The 19,053-nt window shown below is 36.5% G+C and overlaps 1 protein-coding gene across 1 annotated transcript in view; it reads right to left on the reverse strand.

Annotated features, from left to right (window-relative positions):
* Window positions 1-17,605, reverse strand: part of ALDH1A1 (aldehyde dehydrogenase 1 family member A1) — a 35,759-nt gene extending 18,154 nt beyond the window's left edge. Inside the window, exons 1-5 of the mRNA XM_062641136.1 lie at window positions 17,419-17,605; window positions 9,584-9,688; window positions 6,433-6,573; window positions 2,984-3,113; window positions 1,852-1,913 (exon numbers count right to left, since the gene is read on the reverse strand). Coding sequence (XP_062497120.1) covers window positions 1,852-1,913; window positions 2,984-3,113; window positions 6,433-6,573; window positions 9,584-9,688; window positions 17,419-17,508 — 528 coding nt within the window. The 5' untranslated portion in view covers window positions 17,509-17,605. The remainder of the gene's footprint in view (window positions 1-1,851; window positions 1,914-2,983; window positions 3,114-6,432; window positions 6,574-9,583; window positions 9,689-17,418) is intronic.
* Between the last annotated feature and the right edge of the window lie 1,448 nt (window positions 17,606-19,053).

The following is a 19,053-nucleotide window of genomic DNA, read 5'->3' on the forward strand; positions in this document are numbered from 1 at the left end:
TCGTTGAACACTTTGTTGAACTCTCTTCAAAAAGAAGATTTTGTGAAAAAGCAACTGGCAAGCCATGTTACACAAAGACCAGTGATTTTGGTATATGTTAGTCCAGGGGATTCAAGGCCTTAGTTAAAACCTCAAGAGAAAATGAGCGTTCTCATCTAACAAAGCTTTATAGAAAGGTGCTGGATTAGGGGTGTAAGTGGGAGCTTTGCTATCTTAAATGATCACATCAGTCGTCAATCCAATTTTCTAAAGGAGACAAGGTAATAATGCTGCCCCTGCCCTCTTTCCTGGAAGTTTTACTCTTGAGGTCAGTACAGCCAGACTGCAGAGCAGCAGACTCCTTTGGGCTGCATATTCAGCAGTACAAGGGACAATGTGGCTGATTAGAAAATGGGTTGTCCTTTTGAGAATATTTTTGATAGTGTTGAAAGCAGTGAGCCCATGAGCCTCAGTACAAAAGACACAGTAGACTTACCTTTACGAAAGAGGGGGAAAAGGCAGTTAACAGTTGACTATTATGTCAGAAAGGCTTGGAATAGTGTACATGCAACCGTTCTTTATCTATTTCCTTCTCCCATTTCAGTCTCACCCCACCCCAAAAAACAACAGGAGAACAAATAACACAGAATAAGACATCACAGGTTTTTCTGGATCATCATCATTAGAGTGGAACTGAATGTGTGAAAGGGAAATAGAAATGATGAGTTCGCAGAAGTGTTTTGCAGGATTCACATGTTCCTCAAAGTTTTTGGTTTATATAAAAACATCCAGCTTAGTGGGTTGACAATTCAATGGAGAAAAAATAAAGATGTACTTGGAAGTACTTGAACATCTTTTAAGTGAAGCTCATGTTTGCACTAACTGCTTATAATTCTTGGATGAAATTTTATTTTGAAGTGGTCACATCTAATGTTTAATGTAATTTAGCATATCTTGAGTTTGAGTGCTTTATTTAAAATATCTTGTGACTGACCTACCAGAGAATCTAAACCAGCCGAATCCCAAGCTCTCTAAGATGCTGGATCCAAACATATTCCACTGATGGTCTCTAAATCAGTGTGGTGGTCTAAAGGGGTAACAAATCTGCAAGCTCAACTGAAAGACATCAGGAACGTGTGGGACCCACATGTCTGAGCAAATCTGACAGACAAGACAACTATTTCAGAATCTGGTAAGCTGCTGAGCAGGTCAGGTCAGGTTGCTCACACGTACGAAGAGGTGCGTGGATTAGGTGTGCCAAGTGCATGTAAGCATTTTCACAGCAACCCACTGAAGCTTTGTAGATCTCACAAAAAAATGTAAATATAAAAGTTGAGTTCCTTGGTGTTCTGAACTTTCAGACTCAGGCAGGACTTTTGAATCTTTACTTAAAAGAAGTGTCTTCAAAACTGGGAATTCAGACACTCCAAGCAGGAACTTGGGAACATATGATTAAGTATCATTGTGCTTATTGGACATGTTCTTTTGTCTGAATGCAGTTCAAAGCGGAGCAGATATTCCAGGTCCTAAAGAGTTTATTTGCTCATAGGCTGTAACTGCTACCCTCTCCTACTTGTTTGTTTCTAATTCTTTCCTTTCCAACAAATCACAATTCTTCTTTCAAACTAATCCGTCCATCAAAATTTTGAGGTTGATTTCCCCCCCATATACAGGGAGGAAAGAGACAAAGCTGGACAAGACTGATCCATTAAAATCTCTATGTTGCAGAATTCGATTAGTACTCAGGATAGTCTCTTTCAGGACCTGAAAATTTCTGATTGACAATGTTTCAGAAATGCACTTACATAGAAAATGTAACATACATATTTGTAACAGGAACATTTGTGTTTTGCATAGCTAGCTCCAACTTACAGGAATAATTTGGCCACACACACCAATAGGCTCATGTCTTGTAAATGTAAAAAAGTTTCCATCTGGGGGGGAAGAAGAAATAAATTAGACATTCAGACAAAGTATTTGTGAGGAACAGTTAAATCAGAAAAAAGATAAAGTTGGATACCAAATTTAGCTGGAAACAATTTTACTTATAGATGGTAATTTTAAAATCTGTGCAAAAAAAAAAACAACAACCCAACCATAAAGTACATCTGGATTCAATATCTACTTTCCTGTCTCCAAAGTTTGATTCTGCCAGTCTGACTGAATTTTTGCAGTGATAACTGTGGTTCTCAGTGTGGTATGCACAGCACACCAATGAACATTCCTCATTTCTTTTTAGCACCTTTTTGCGGGGGGGGAGGGGGGGGGGGAGAAGTGCTCTTTTAAAAGCTACTTGCAACCCTGGGTATGTATCACACTTTTTAATATTAGCTCTTGGCTTATATCAAATTCATTAAGTATAAAATTCTCTTTGATTCAAATAAACGTTTCATTAAACCTAGTATAGAGATCTACATGATGCAAAAAATTGGGAGTATTTATCACTCCGTTTTTCCTTAATTCCTTCTTTATTACACTCTTCTTTTTGTCCTTCTGAGAGAAGGCAGCTAGAAACAATGTTTTTATAGAGCTACTTAATAGGAGAAGGAATGGAATGAAATTTCAGCTAAATAAAGGAATAGTTTCCTCATTCCTGCCTCTTCGGATGCTTCTTAATACATTATCCAGTAGCTGAAACAAATATCAATTTGTTCTAATTTTAGATTTATTAAGCAAATACCTGGTTTCAATTACTGTACCACTGCATAAACTACACACTGCTATGCAAAAGTAACCTACCAGACTTCTTAGCTGCATGTACATGAAAAAACCTTTTAGTGAATAACCAGTACTTATCAGTGGTGTAATAGATAAATAAATGTGGGTAACTGCACTAAATATTTAAAATGAGCTTTATGCTATATCTTAAATAATCTATATTAAGAAGGAAAATATTTTCCATTTGACATTTTCTTTGTGTGTTGCACAACTTTAGGAAAAGGCAGTTTTTCACAGATCACATTGGATTTCAGTTCTGTACTTTTGTTATCTCAGAAATACTCACCCATTGGTACAGTACGCCCATGGATTTTATCAGCCCAGCCTGCACAGTAGCGTAATGTTTTGACACAGGCACCTAAATCCATTAGATAGGCAGTGGAAAAGAGTTTCCCACCATCAATGGCTTCCATCGTCTGCAGACAACAGCAATTACAAAGTTAATATCAAAAGTTGATAATGGTTCTCATGCTTGTACTTTGTCATTTAGATTTAAGTTTTTGAGTTCAAAGGTTTTCAGCGTTAGTACAGAATTTAGATTGGTTGTCATCTGCAGGATACATAGCATTTGAAAGACCCAAGGTAGGAATTTACAAATGAGAAATTTATATGATGTTTTATTCACATTTGTAATGACGAGATGTTCCTAAAAATCAGTAACATTTCTCACACCTGAATCAGTTATTCTGTTATAGTTTATACTGAACATTCTACGAGCGCAGATGAAAAGGTCAGCTAGGAGTCTGTACAAATAACTGATGCAAATAAAATGAGCGGCCTCCCTCAGCCTATGTGCGCTGACATCCAAGGTAGGTGCTAGTTTCCTGAAAATAACTGGCACAATAATTTAGGACCCTGTGCTGCATAATTATTAAGGGACATCTTTCTAGATGCTTAATAAATGCATGATTAGCAACTCATATGAGCAAGAAGATGCAAAGCATAGAATAAAATACCTTGAACGTTTGATGTGCAAGTGAAAGTTCTGAGCTATCAAGGCCTCTTAACCAGGAAAAATTCATTATGAAAAATAAATACTTGCAGAGAAGAGACTCTCTTTTATTGACTGTCTACTGACTGAGTGAACTAACTGATATTATTTACACCCAGGCCTGACTCTCCATTCTATGGATCATCATGCCAGGGAGATATAAGCCTTTAGAATAAAAATCAGAGAATATTCATTCAACATATAACTTTTCAGCTGACGGATTCTGTTCCACCCACAGAGACACCAGCACTAAATAGGGTTGATTTCCAGCCAAATCTAGGGAACATGGTTTGGATTAATGGCTTTTCAATATCCCTAATTTTGGGGACATCTAGTTAAATACCATGTGCAGTTCTGAAAGAATGTTAACAACTTATTGACACTGCTAGATTTTTTTTCTCAAGTTTTCTAGCACACAGACACTGGAGACCTTCAGCTTTGTTAACAATGCTGTATGATTGTTCCTACTTAGTAGGAAAACCCCCAACTATATTTGCAAGGTCTAGTCAGATCTTAGAAATATTTTCTTTTCTAAATTTGTTATATTTTATGCCTGAGGATTTTTTAACATTTTAGGCTGAGTCTACAAACTGGTCCTGCAATTACACCAACATACTTCTCTGCGAAGTCTGCAGTTTTAGTTAACTGGAAACAATGCAGATATCATATTTGGGAAGAGAAGAGAACAAACAGAGAAGTCTGCAATGCTTGATAGTTTTTAACAAGGAACTGATTAAATGAGATATACCCTTGACATTCCAGGCAATATGTTTGGCATTGCTTTGTTTTGTTTGGACATGGGAGAAAATTCTTGCCTTTCTCAAACTTATGAACACTATAGCTTTGAACATCACAACAGACTGAAACCTAGGAAAAAAAAGTTCTCAGTGGCTCTTTCAGTGTTTCGACTTTTTCTTCCCGTAGCCTGCCTATAAGGTTGGTTAGCCTCTGGAGCTTCAGGAGAGACATCTTATACATACCTTAGTATGTGAAACACTGAAATGGAATAATTTTGATCCTGGCTAGATGCACAAACTCAGGAAAACCCTTTGCAATGAGCTTTAGGATTCTGTTTTGACCTCTGTTGTTTGCAAGCCTATTTGCTATTCTGTAGTAGTAGTTCTACGTTTAGGATTAAGTTGTGAGTGGAGAAAATCTCTCTTGATTCTGATGAAGTCTGAAAAATATTTCATTCAAACACACCTTATTTAAAGGGGGAAAGTAGTCAATAATATGAGTAAGGTGTAGGAAATAAAAACAGTCACTAAAATACAAAGTTAGGAGGGGCCCAGGAGAAGAGCAGTACTTTCATGCTATGAAAATGGCAACTGTGAACAAAAACTAACTTAATGTTTTGGCTTTTCTGTGGAAAAAAGATTATTTTTCCATCCTCTTTGTATGAGTAATTCCTTAGGTTGTACCAGAAAGATGCAAATGCTAGCTTGCTCAGTATTTAATGGGCAAGGGGGCATACACTTCTTTTTAAAAATGTAACTCTCTCAAAAGCTTTTGTCTTTCAATTCCAATATATCTAGCATTTTTAGGAGTATATGTTCTAGCCACCCAGGTTTTCTCCTGACATACTATGTGATTATTAGTCCTATCAAGGTGACAAAGTTCACTTAAAGAAATAACCTTGTTGAAGAAAAGTGTAAATTGGAAAGCTGCAGACTTTTGGAATTGAAGGACATAACCTTAATTTCTTTGAATGTTCATTTTTATTTTAAAAACCTGTTTGGGACACATGCAAGTATCTTTCTATACTACAGCCCATAAGGACAATAGAATGGGCAATAGATTCTTTGCAGATTTTACATATTTTGATAGTTTTAATTTTTGAGCTTATCAGTGGTGCGATTTGTCTTTAAGAGCTAAATGCTTCAAACTGTGATTAGATCAGTCAGCCTGATGATCCTGAAGGCTGGGTACTCCTCCTGCTCTCTCAAATTTTTGACACTGTTGGCAGAAAACTAAGTTTCATCTTCAGAGAGTGCTTGAAGTACCAAAGACATCACCTTAATGGTAGCATCATATGTGGGGTTTCAAAGAAGGGTGGGGGGAATACTACACTATCAAAAAATTTGATGTTGATTTCTATTTTAAATCTTCTTTCTTCCATAATGCACAATCAGTAGGTGGTGGTGCTGTACCTCATGTGTCTGCTGTTAAGAACGGCAAAATGTCCGATACACAGTAACTGGTAATGACAGGACATCATTCCTCACCACCCATGTTCTTCCTACTAGGAAATAATCCATTGCTGCCTTTGATTCTGGTTAAGGCTTTCTGCTCATTGCCAGTTGTTAGCAGGACTTAATAAAGGACCAATGACAACAAAATGCGTGGCCTTGAAATTCAAAATTTCTCCTAGTTCTGGCCTATATCATCTGAAAGTGCTGGGTCAGGCTTTGAGGTCAGGCCTTAGTTCAGGCTTTGTTTTAGATGTGTTAAGCATGTGGTCCATGTTAATGTGTCTTTAAGAATCAGTAATTGATCTTGCACCAGGTGTAGGTGGCTAAAATATCACCTTGAAGTTAATCAAATACTCGAGTAATTTTTGGATGTGGGGTGCTAATAGACCAGAGTGTAAGACAATTTATTGAGGTCCATTTACAACACAGATGAAAAACAAGTATTGAGACATCCCGACTCCAAGGATTTAGCAGTTATATTTGCTTATATCTTTCTTTAAGAATAAGACATAGGCTTTTCTCCCAGTCTTTTTGCTCATGTATCATACTCACAGCTAAAATCACCCGATCTCTTTCAACTAAGTCAGCTAGTTTATTCAAGAGCCTTCCTCGCTCTGAAGCATCCATTGTACGCCAGGGTGACCCAAGCTCAAAAGCTTTCCTAGCTGCTTTAACAGCCTTGTCTACATCTGCCTGTGGGGAAAACAGAGAAACTTTTATAATCAATAATTGATTCTGTCAAGTACAATAATATTAAATATATGGGTTATTTTCATTCAGACACTTTTGCTATCATTTCAGCAATGCAAAGATGTATGAAAACCAGATGGGTTCTCAAAGCTTCTAAAATAGAAACACACTGAGGATCTCTATTTTTAAAATTTAGATTTTCAAATCACCCACTTGCTAGTGTCTGTAATTAGGGATATACCCACCAATTACATTGATGATCAAATCTTTTCTATGAACAAAGAGATGCCCAAACCTGTAGGTTACATATTTAAATACTCAGCTTTACCTAAAAGTGGTGGTGTGATGAAGACCAAGTTAGAAAAATCTGTTCTTTAGGATGATTCATAACCTAAACACCAATTTAGAATTGAGGAAAACAAATCAATGCATTTGGTATAGAAAGCTTTAAGGAACATTTCTATTTAAAATAATTTAAACAATTGACTAATTGATGAGGTTTAAAAGTTAAGACTATGTATATTTCAAAGTCTAAGCATGGTCTTTGCAATACGCAAGCTAATGTGTCAGTTCATTAATGTTTTTTATAGCTTAATTTATGATTTGCCATTTGGATTTTGCTATAGAAGGAAAATTCACAATGAATAATAGAAAACTCTTTTCTGTGCAAGTGTATTCCAGGAAACAAAAAAACTAGTTAAACATCTTTTGAGAAAAGGATTTTTGCACTTGGAAAGATTCTATATTTCACAATTTCTGTATTTTTTTTTCCAGAAAAAAAATTTACATAAAAAGGAGGTTTATTCTAGTTTTTTTTTTTTTGTTAGAAAGTTAAAACAAATTAAAAAAAAAAAAAGGAGGAAACTATACATGGCACATTTCTGTGAGCAATTTCCATGCGTTATGTGAAGGATTTCTTTTGAACTATTTTTTATACTGCTGGTTGCTAGAGTGTCCTCCAGGGAAATCACTATAAAAGTTGAATATGTCAGCAAATTTGACAAAGTCAGCACCCACGTCAGTTGTGCTAACTGCGAACCAGATCTTGAATCTTTAACTGATGTTGGTAGATGACAACTAATTTTTAAAAGCCAGGTGCGGGGTAAGTGGCTTAGAAAGTCCAGCACAGACCTGCTAGGCAGGAGAGGTCCACAGAACTTCCCAGAAGTCTGGGAAAAGATAGGAAGATTCTCCACAAATTGTCCAAAAAACCCCTATAGAACCACAAATAGGTTCTGCACAAATAGTAATAGTCATTACTATTGGGTAAAACTGACCAGTCACGTACATCAGGGTGCTGCAATCGTTGCTGCAATCTATGAGATTAAAAAGAATTGCTTTTCTTCAGAATCTATCACAGTGTCGTGAAATACCTCATCACCTATGTGTGACCCAGAAAATTGCTATTTATTTCATTCTACTATTTTCTCATCTCTTTTTATCATAAATATTCTACAGCTTTGCAATATGTCTTTGGGGGATATGCGTTGGCCTTTGCTGGAAAAGAACAAGGGAAATCTTGAGAATGATACAAATTAAGACTTGATACAGTGCCCTGTGCTCTTTGTACTGCAAGTACAGAAATAATTAAACCCAATATAAATAATATAAAGCTAATATAGGCCTCTGAATGAAAATCAAGGAAAAAAGATGTTCTTCAACTGTATGAAAATTTGGGCACATCTACACCATGAGTTTAAAACTTGATAACTCCTTTCAGAGCTAATTTAGAATTTTTGCAGAAGTACATTTACTTTACGTCCCACTGACCATTTGTTGAGCTGCTTTATTATTACCAGAGGCCTTCAGGATTAGCAAATGTAGCTTGAAAGAGCCACCAAACTGAAAGGAAAACGGTTCCCACCCACAGATGTGTCTGTGTTTTCTAATCTCCACTTGCTTTTTTTAAATACCACTCTAAGGCAGTGTACAACTCTTTGTCAACCCCATTGTACACACAAATTAAATTCCTCGAATCTCTTGGCTCATTATCTAAAGACTAGGCTCTAAAATATTAGGTTCACAATGACTGTGTAATTTACTAGATTTGTACATTTCACTTGGCAATTCAGTTAATAGCAGTTGTCATTACACATTAGTTTGCAAAATTATTGGAAAGCAAACCTGTGTGTCGAACAGTATTATCTCTTTATTTAAGGAGTTGTTAGATTACTTGTAGGGAATGAAGGTTACAAAAGTTCTGAATGGTAAGTGAACAGTTGCAGGTCATGAGTAATCTAATTTGAGGATGATCAAATGTCAGCCCAACTTGATTTGCAATGTAGTTTGGTTTTGAATGCTGAACAGAGAAGAGGCAGAAGACATATCATTTTGTATCAAAACTGCATACATTTCTAGTGGGATATGAGTCAACAATTTTTGTAGTCCACTGCTTAAAATTCATCAATTCACCATGACGTAAAGAAACTGTTTTTGGTAGAATTGCTGTCTATGTGATAGTTTACTTTCAGTTTCAGATGTTTTTAGAACCATGTTCAATACATTTTTCACAGAGACAAATATATGAAGGGGCAATACTGAGAAGATCATCCTTATAGAGTCTGTGTGGGAAAATGTATCTTTTTAATATTTCTTTATATTTTCATCCATAATAAAAGCCTTATTTAAATGTGTAATGGACAGATTACATCACTGTGTAAGAAAAAGCCACGGAAAAATAACAAAAAACTCCAGCTAAATTATTAGATGTTACTGATCAAATATAAGAAAGGATAAATGTTATTAAAAAAAAATTAACAAAAAAAAAAGTATTCAAACTTTCCTTATATGAATAAAATCGTAAAAGTAAAGCAGTTTTTCAGTGTCTGTTTACAAGTAATACTAAAGCTTAGTAAAAAAGCTAAGAATTATGTCTGCAGAAGATATATGGTATGAAGTAGGTACATCTCTGAGGCTGTGTTTTACATCAACACAGATGGTCTTTTGCCTTCTTGCTTTTAAGATGTTAAATTAAATTTAAAGCTAGGGTTAAGATCAAGAAAGAAAACTTTACCTTGTCACCTTCTTCAACTTCACAGATTTTCTCTTCATTTGCAGGGTTAAAGACTTCAAATTTTTTGCCACTGACTGAATCATGCCACTCATTGTTTATAAATATCTGCAGAGGAAGAAATAGTGTAACAATAATAGTAACATTGTCTGTTAACTCTTTTAATGAATAAATCTATATTTCATATCAGAGAGCTGCCTGATTGATAGTTACCTGAATTAAAAATTGAATAGCTGTTTTTTATGGTATTCTGAAGACATGAAAACTCATATACACACTTAACCAGAAACACCTTTTAAAAACTGGTTTCCTTTGGAAAGGCAAACTTTATCTCTCTATGAGATATCTTCACTTTGTTTTATACCATAAAAAGATACTGCTACAACGGTAGCCTTCTGCTCTCAAACTGAAGTCTGTGATGTACAGGGGAAGTACAGCCCTTAATATTCTACCTTAAACTACACTGGTTTCCAATGTTCATAGGGTTGGTAATGATGGAGAGCATGTCTGTTATGTGACCCAGTAGAAGTAAACCAAATTCTTGGCTTTACTACATAAAATACATGTAGTATATTGGAGAATTAGTTTATTAAGCTTTGTTTTGATACCTCTTTACTCCTTCCTGCCAAAAAAGAAAATCCCAACAAAAAATAACCATTTTTCTGAAATTAAAGTCAAGACTAAAAAAATCCCAGCACTGTCACTGCTACAATCAGTATGGCTATCTTCTGTTTAAGAAGTTCCTAACCATTTGATGTTATTCATTATTTATTCAATAATTCCTATCAATAGCCTGATTACCTCCAATTTAATGGTCAGAGCTTTCAAATTTTTTGTAACCATGACATTGGTGACACTGTCCTGCCTCCTATTCAACTTTTAGGCATAAATGCAAACATACTCTTGTTATTCTGACTATTACTTCCAATGTCTGGCTGTCATTGTTTGAACTGCAGTGGGTATTACATCGAATCAATATAACTTCTGTCCACTTTAGTAGTTTTTTCACACTTCATTCCAATTCTAAGGGTCTCTGTTATGTCTCTACATTTATTTCCCTCAGCAGACACTACCACTCTTGATTTTCCATCCTCCCAAACGTCATCAAACCCCTTTTACTAATCTGTTGCCTTTATGTGGAACATCCATATACCACAACAATGAGGCCACCATGTATTGCTTATTTAGCTGTTTTAACCTGACTTTTACTTGACAGGGACTAGAAAAAGACTAATATTAGCACCAAGAAAATAAAATAAATAAAATTGTGTGTTCCTTAATCTTGCTATAAAATCCTATGTTTTTATAATATCTTTCTATTCCAACTGTTATAGAGTACCAAACATATAGCTAGCAATTGAGAAGCACAAAAGAACAAATAATGCATAGCAACTACAGCCTACACCAAAGTTTACCCAGCAGCAGTAAAACTGATACCCGCAGTTCATTTAATATGTGTAAGGAACTGTGTCCTTATTCAAAGATCAGACTTTTATGCTGACTGAAAGCACATTGTATAATGAATTTCTTTTGCATGGCAGGAACAAATACCATCAAGTCTTGATTGTAACATTGCTGGTGCACTTAGAACAGACCTTAACAAAGCAAGGTGGTCATTTTTGATTCCCATAATGAGCTTTTATGAGCCATAACCCTTTGTGGTGTAACAATCCCAGAAATTCAAACATAGTCCCTTGCGTATGGGAATAAGGAATTGACAAAGGTACTGTTACAGCTGAATATGTACTTAAATGTCTGAAATCCTTATAAAGTCTACATTACATCAGTGTCATACAAGAATACTTTCTCCAGAGACAGTACAAAATTCCCACTATGTCTGCTTTATTTTTACTACTAATTTTGTTGTCTGTTTGACATGTCACTTTCCTTCTCTTGCAAGCTCTCATTTCAGTTGTACTAAATACCCCTTAAAACTATGTCCAAAGAGGGCTTTAGGAGTGAACAGTCCTCTGTGCGTCTAGGTTTTTGGTTACCGAATAAGACTGTTGATGGAATCTGTAGAAATTAGACTGATTTTCCAACTGTTCCTGAAAAATCAATATTTTTCAAATGTGTAGGGAAAATATCAGAAAGAGAGAGAAAGGAAAATGTAATTGGAAAAAATCTGATACATGGCACAGATGTTGAGAAAAGATGTCTGTGCTGCTACCACATGTAGTGTAGGCTGTTTTTTAAAGTGGGCATGATAAAGTATATAGTCCAATGTTAAAAGTACCTGTGTCCTGGGTTCAGCTGTAGCAGTCATTTTTCCCCTTCTTGGTAGCTGGTGCAGTGCAGTGTTTTGACTTTCAGCTTGGGAACAGAGCTGATAGTGATGTTTAGGTTTGGCCAAGGACTTTGTGAGCCTCATGCTCTGCCAGGGAGGAGGGGAAGCCGGGAGGAAGCAGAGACAGGACACCTGACCCAAACTGACCAAAGAGGTATTCCATACCACAGCACGTCATGCCCAGGATGTAACTGGGAGTTAGCCGGAAGGGCTGGGAGACTGCAGGGTTGGAGGAGGTATCAGTGAGAGCTTGGTCGGGCTGGGGGGGCGAGTTATCGGTCGGCTGGTGGTGAGATGATGTATTCTCTTCCCTTGTTATTTCCTGTATCATTATTATCATTGGTGGTAGCAGTAGTGATCTGTGTTATACCTTAGTTACTAAACTGTTCTTATCTCAACCCGTGGGAGTTGCATTCTTTTCGATTTTCCTCTCCATCCCTCCGAGAGCAGGGGGAGGGCAAGAAAAGGGGGGGAAGTGAGCGAACGAATTACCTGACTGGGTTTAAACCACGACAACCTGTCATCCTCTGTCTAACCATCTCTGCAATTTCTGGGTTTGGGTCAGTGTTGAATGGGGGTCACCCCCTCATGCTGCCCTGCCAGTGCCTGAGCCCACCTTCCTGCTACTGCTTGCCTGGTGCTTTCTCTTTTTGTTCTTTCCTAGTACTGCTGTGTTGCTGCCAGACATATGAGATCTTGGTCATGTTTGGCATCAAGAGCATGGAAGGCTCTGACTGACTGTATCAGGTATTTTGAGTTCAAACTGTGCCGATTTTTTGGGTCATGGGGTCTTGCCCCACCTATAGTCACTGGAGATTAGCTGTGAGGCCAACAAGCAGAAAAATTGTGTTTTTTTTTTTCCTCTCAATTAGGATAAAAGACCTACTGTTGCAGTTCAGAGTAACAGGAGCATTTAAATAGAAAACTAGAAAATACTTTGTGGCAGGCAAATCAAAGCAAATGACAGTTGATTCAGGACAGGACAAAATCAGGGCACCAAAACTGAAGGGCAAATGCTCTTTGCCACCCAGACCTGGGATTTAAAATTTACCACCACAACCATGTTATGAAAACATGACAGCTTTCAGTATCAAAACTACTTACACTGACTGAGTGTTGTTAATTATTGCTTAATAGTTTGGTAATAACTATTAACATTAATAAAAATGTTATGTCTAAAGATACGTGATAACAGCTTTTTATTAATATATCCCTGTGTTTCAGCTTGCTTCCATATGAGTACCATGTGTAGAGTGTCACTGTTTCCTCCAGCCGTCAGGACTGACCAGAGAATTCTTGATTTAACAAAAGCTGTCAGGGAAATAAATACCTAGGTCCTTGGAGATTTCAGACATATGATGAAGTTGATCATAGGAATATCAGCAGAAAAATTCTGACTATAGTGAAAGGACAAAGGCAGCAGCTAAATGGTTAATATGAAAAAGCCATCTTTAGTAACTAGCTTCATTGCCAAGAAAAGAGACAAAGTACAAGGTAAATATTAACATAACACTGCTATGATGTTACAGTATGCCAAATTCATATCTGCCTGAGAAAGGAATAATAGCAAAACATACCATTTTTGGAAGATTTTAAAGTATTTGTTTAAATACTACATTTATTGCACCAACCAATATCACCCATAATATTAGTTTAGAGTATCTTTCTTATTAATGTTTCTAATACCATTCCCATCCAAAACATAACCTTACTCTATTAAATATATACACATCTTTGTATCAGGACTATATAAATCAAACTATCCAGATGTTTTTCATAAGTTAGATGGCAGTCTTATATATGCAGGTATGAAAGACAGGAAAGATTAGGAAAAAGTTGAAAGTCTCCATGTAAACTGTGTTACATACATTGCAGGCAGCTGCACTCATAACTGTGCATTCAGCCATGCCCATTTAATGCATGTACAGTATTTTGTCTGTTAGTCAGAACTCCACTGGCAACTTACATTTTTTTCTGCTTGTTTGTCATACCTAAGTGCAAAAGACCTCTTTTGTGTGATCAATACTGTGAAAAGTCTGTAGGGGGTTTCAAGCCTCAGTGTTTCTGTAGCAGTGACTTAAAAGTGTGTTTAAAGAAGAAAATACTTAATTTCTGATGTTGCATGAACCCATATTCTGTATCTGTCTATAAAATTATTTGTCAGAGAATTTTCATGTAATTCACTATTATTGTTATAAACTGTAATCCATACTGCAGAGATGTAGTCAAGGAAAGTAATAGACCTGTCTGAAATGTGGACTATCCCAGATTCAGCTGCGAAAGGCAGCTTTACAAATACAGAAATGTTTAAGCTATATTCTCTTTAGATATCAGACACTCTTCTAAATTTATGGCACAAGAAAAAGCGTAACTTCTTCCCACCATAAATCTGCCCCATGATAGTCTATAACTCTTCCTATGATAAAGTTTTTCTCAACAAGGCTCTACAAATGAGCCCAGCTGCCTGTTTCACAGAGCCAAAAGCCATCACCAAATTTCAACGGCTGCTTGGCTGCTCAGCTGACTGCTAACAAGCTTTCTAGTGCAGATAGTAAACCAGGGAATGACCCTACTAATGTTTTCTTAGAGGCCAGGAAGAGTGAAGAGGCACCATGGCTAGAGCTAGGCTCCTGCATGCTGGAGGCAATTCAACACCATTCAGGTGAAGTGGTTGTTGGCACCTATTCACACTTGCTCTAGCAGATCATAAGAGTCATTCAGGTATTCATGAGTTTGAAAATGGAAATAATTCTTACAGTTAGATCTAAACCTAAAGGAGATTTGTAGCCCAAGAGGAGGCTTGTTTCTTGTGCTATAAGTTCTGATTTAGTCATCCAAAATATGTCATGAAGTTTCACTGTGTATTTTAGGCAATACAGTGAAAATATGTGAAATTATTTAAGGAACTACTAAAGACTGCCGTTTTAAGCTTTAAACAGGTATATCAATACAGAATCCCTACTATAAAATCTCTTCTTTTTCCTAGGTTTTTACTTACAAAAAGTTGATAATTGGCTAATATTTCATGTAACTTCCTTCTTCCTCCCCCGCCCTGTTTTGCTCGTGAAGCTAGTGATTGCATCATATGTGATACTCAGCTACAATTTTTCTTCACTCCAAGTGTGAACCTTTCCACATTTTCTGATATTCCACGTGCATCTTGGTGAGAGAATGTGCTGCTGTTTTCTCCTCCTCATGTAATTTGACAGCCTAATAATTAACTGATCTGAGTTTCTCTGATTAAAGGAGCACCATAGGGCTTAGTGCATGTGAAAGCATTACGATAGAAATCATTTGCCAAACAATCATTGCCTAATTCCTCAGTGTTGACTAAGTAAAATATTTACTAGTACATTTTTAGCCAGCTACCAACACTCATTCAGTTCAATTCAGTTCATCAGAATAAAGGAGATTCAGACAAGAAACTACTTCAAGATCACTTTGTGGTTCAACATCCAAGCCATTTTACCCATTTAAAATGCATTCAATTTAATTATTGAAATGCAAATTACCTGAAGAGTGCTTAGTTTTATGCTATATGTGGAAGGCATAACCTAAACCATACGTATGGATATGGAAATCTATAGATCCATGGAGATGTGGAAATACTTTGTTAAATGATGTCTGTAAAGGCCCAGAATGACACTCCCCTCATAGAAAATAAAATATCAAGAGTGTTAAGTAAAGGGGAATGTCTTTTGGGCATCTCCTGCAGACCTTACTTCAGATCGCTGTGTACTGGCTGTTGATGTTATGCATTGGTAGAAACAATGAAAACTGAGTTTCCAAAACTGAGGGATCTGCTGATATCCAAGGTGGTTCAGACAGAAAGGTTAACACATCAGCAGTAATTACATCTTCCTCCATCTTGATCCTTTCAACATAACTAGCCAAAACAATCCCACACTCCACATTCTAACTTGTATGAGACAGGAGAGGAACAGGGTGGGTAAGAAGATGAGAGTGGAAAGACTATGAAATTGTGGGATGACTGCTCACAGGGGGTGTGTTGGATTTGACCACTTGTAGGTACACACTTCTGCAAAAAATTGCATTGCGTTTCTGCACAGTTACACTTTGTATGCAGTTTTCAAGAAAACTGCATTTAAAAAAATTGGTATCTATTGTGAAGACAAAAGGAACATGCACTTGCTCTGTGACGCTATCAATTGCACATTGTAGATTTTTCAGCTGGATGTCTTGTGGCTGCTTGTCATATGAATGTAATAGGCTTTTGCTAACTACATGTTTTAGAAGGATAGAAATATTTGGAGGACTTTATGTCTTGCATGTTTAGTTACATCAGAATTCTGAGCTGGCACTTTGTTCATATGAGTTGTTTTCGTTTGGAAAAATAAAAAAGTCAAACAAACAGCGCTGTAGTTTTTGGAACACCACTGTGACCTAGGTATGACTCAGGTACAAAAGTATATTCTCTGAATTAAGCTTTTATTTATTTATTTATTTATAAGACAGGAAGAGCAGTAGAGACCTATCACATGGCAGTACTACATAGCTTTCCTAGCCTGTTAAATATTTACAAAGTAAGATCCTGTGTGTTTTATTCATGAAAGACGTGCTTTGAAATCTGGTTAGGTTTTTCCCATGAAAAAAGTAGGATAGAATGGAATTCTAAAGGACTAATCTAGATGATCCCTGAACACCTTGCCTTTGGGAAAGAAAATAAGCAGTGATTCTAGTAAACAAAATTTATTTCCATTGCAATGTTAATGAGAAAAACAAATGAACAGTAACTGAGGAGTCACAAAAGGGAAGAGTTCCAGTCTGATCAATTGTTTTACCTAAATTTTCAGAGGGCCGAGTTTCAGTATTTTCTGCCAAGAGTTTGATAAAGTTCTTGCAGATATCTGATATAAACCAGGCAAAATGCCTTTTCAAGCTAGGAACACGAGTCTGGATTCAGACCTTCTTTATCTGTGTATTTCTAACTGCATATGGAAAGAATTTGCTATTACAAAAACTTTATGGTAATACCGAATAATTAGTGATGGGACACTTTAGCTGTTTCATTGATAGTTACTTGTTTAAGCTGAAAACCGGATTCAGTATCTCTAGAAAAAAAACATGTGAGTGGAATGCATTTTCTTTTAGTTTCATTTTCACACATCCCATTCTACATAAACTTATTTGGTATAATAATTTAGATCTGATTGTAAAACAATGCCACACACTAACATTTATTTTGTTCTCACTGTCAGAAAAGCAATAAAATAATAGAAACTTTTCCTTCTTTGATCCCTTTATACTTTCTAGGAAAGTTTTCACTGCAGAAAGTTTGTTTCAGGAGAAAAACAACACACCCCCCGAGTGAGATATGAAATGATTCTATCACACTTGCATGTTTTCTGAAAGGTTAAAAAGATCACTGAACAGTAATTGCTAATATGCATAATATCAGAGGAAGGTTAGAATAAACATTTTAAGCACTGATTTACTGCTGCTTCCATGGTTCATATAAGGTTGAAATTCGCACATCCTACTGTCTGAGTTGAATGCATAAGAAAAATTAAGAAACATAAACACTACTAACCTTGGTGTACTTAATTTTCAGATCTTTGATTGGCTCTGGCAGTGCTGGCAAAACTGGAGCAGGGCTGCTCTCTGAACCTTGCTTCTTCATATTTTCAGTTGTGGAGTCTGAGGACACTCCTGAAACACAGGTGAAACAAGGTATGAGGGAAGTGAAGTGATTTTTGTCCTGACTGAGCTCCTAGCTTTACTTGTGCTTTTTTATATGTACCCAGCTATGACATATTTGCATGCAAGAATATGATTGGATGAAAGGACTCATTGCAAAGAGAAAATGACACTACATATTTTAAACCAAAAGCAACAGCTTTTTCCCTGAGATGAGACCTCGATGAAGCAAATGTTGCTAAAACAATCTGCTTAGCCAGACACTACAAATTCTTACTGGGGAGCACAGTTTAAGGCCTCCTCATCTTACCTGTAAAATTGCTTTCTCTCAGCAGGTGAGTCCCCAGATTTTAAGTGAAGTTCTTCATGTACTTGGAGGCAGCTCTGAAGTTAAAGACAGAGTTCTTAGCTCTGGAAAGAAACTAAGCCCTTCTCACTGCAGAGTTGGCAAGAATAATTCCCAGAGCTGGAAAGCAGTCACTAAAAAAACAGGCCAACTTAGGTTACGCTTTTACACTTTAATATGTGCAGAGTACTTTATAATTCCTGTAATTAATACTTGGTTTGTAGATCACAAGATAAGGGGTGACTACGGTGATACAAAATCCCTCATGTTTTTCAAGAAATGTGAAGGTAGGAAGAAATCGTAACATCTAAGTCTGTTGTCTTTCAAAACAAATTATTTAAAAGATAGGACTTTTCTACTCAGGGTGGAACCTGGTGCATACATGCCCAGTTCTAACTATTAAATGAGAAACATGTCTCTGGTATTGACAAATCATTTATAAGGGACAAGAAACTTCTTTTTTTTACTAAGTCCTACCTTTTCTAATGAATGGTATCACAGAACAAACTGGGACTGAATTAGTTTTTTTTTAATATGCCAAGCTTCTGATATATGCATAATGAATTTGTGCCATAGAAATATAGAAATGATCTTATTGCTTTCATTGAGACTACACAGATCTTTATTTTTAAATTGTGTTTTAATTAACACTTAACACAATTGTGTGAACACAACTCACTGTGTTCAGTTAATTCATGTATCAGGCATCATCTAAACCATCTGGCAATGGACACTGTGTTGCTTTTAACTCATGATGATACAGGACACATCACAAGATTAATTTTACAATGCATGTTACATGTAACATACTGTTTGAATTAAAAAGCGTGTTTTAATTATAATTGATCTGTGTGTGTGTGTGTGTGTTTGGACATATGGTTGGAGCAACAATTTCTGGCCCTTAGAGAAGTCTAAGTAATTTCTGGATAAGACAGAATTCTATTCTTGTGACAGTTGTCTCTCAGTGAGATGTAAGGAGCCATGTGGACATGAACAAGTTTCAATCATTCACCCGGTCACATGAATGAAGAAGGGCACCCACTCCTATCACTGGAACACCATGGTATCCAAAATTACCACCTCAGTTGCTTCCTTTCGGATGCATCCTTCAGCTGTTAGGCCTCAGCTATCTGGTTCAAGACATAACAGTGTCAAATGGTATATTTAAATGTTTTGTGAACA

The sequence above is a fragment of the Pezoporus occidentalis genome, unplaced genomic scaffold (assembly GCF_034315485.1).
Source record: "Pezoporus occidentalis ecotype Australia unplaced genomic scaffold, CSIRO_AGI_Poc_V1 ctg117, whole genome shotgun sequence".
NCBI classification, from domain to species: domain Eukaryota; kingdom Metazoa; phylum Chordata; class Aves; order Psittaciformes; family Psittacidae; genus Pezoporus; species Pezoporus occidentalis.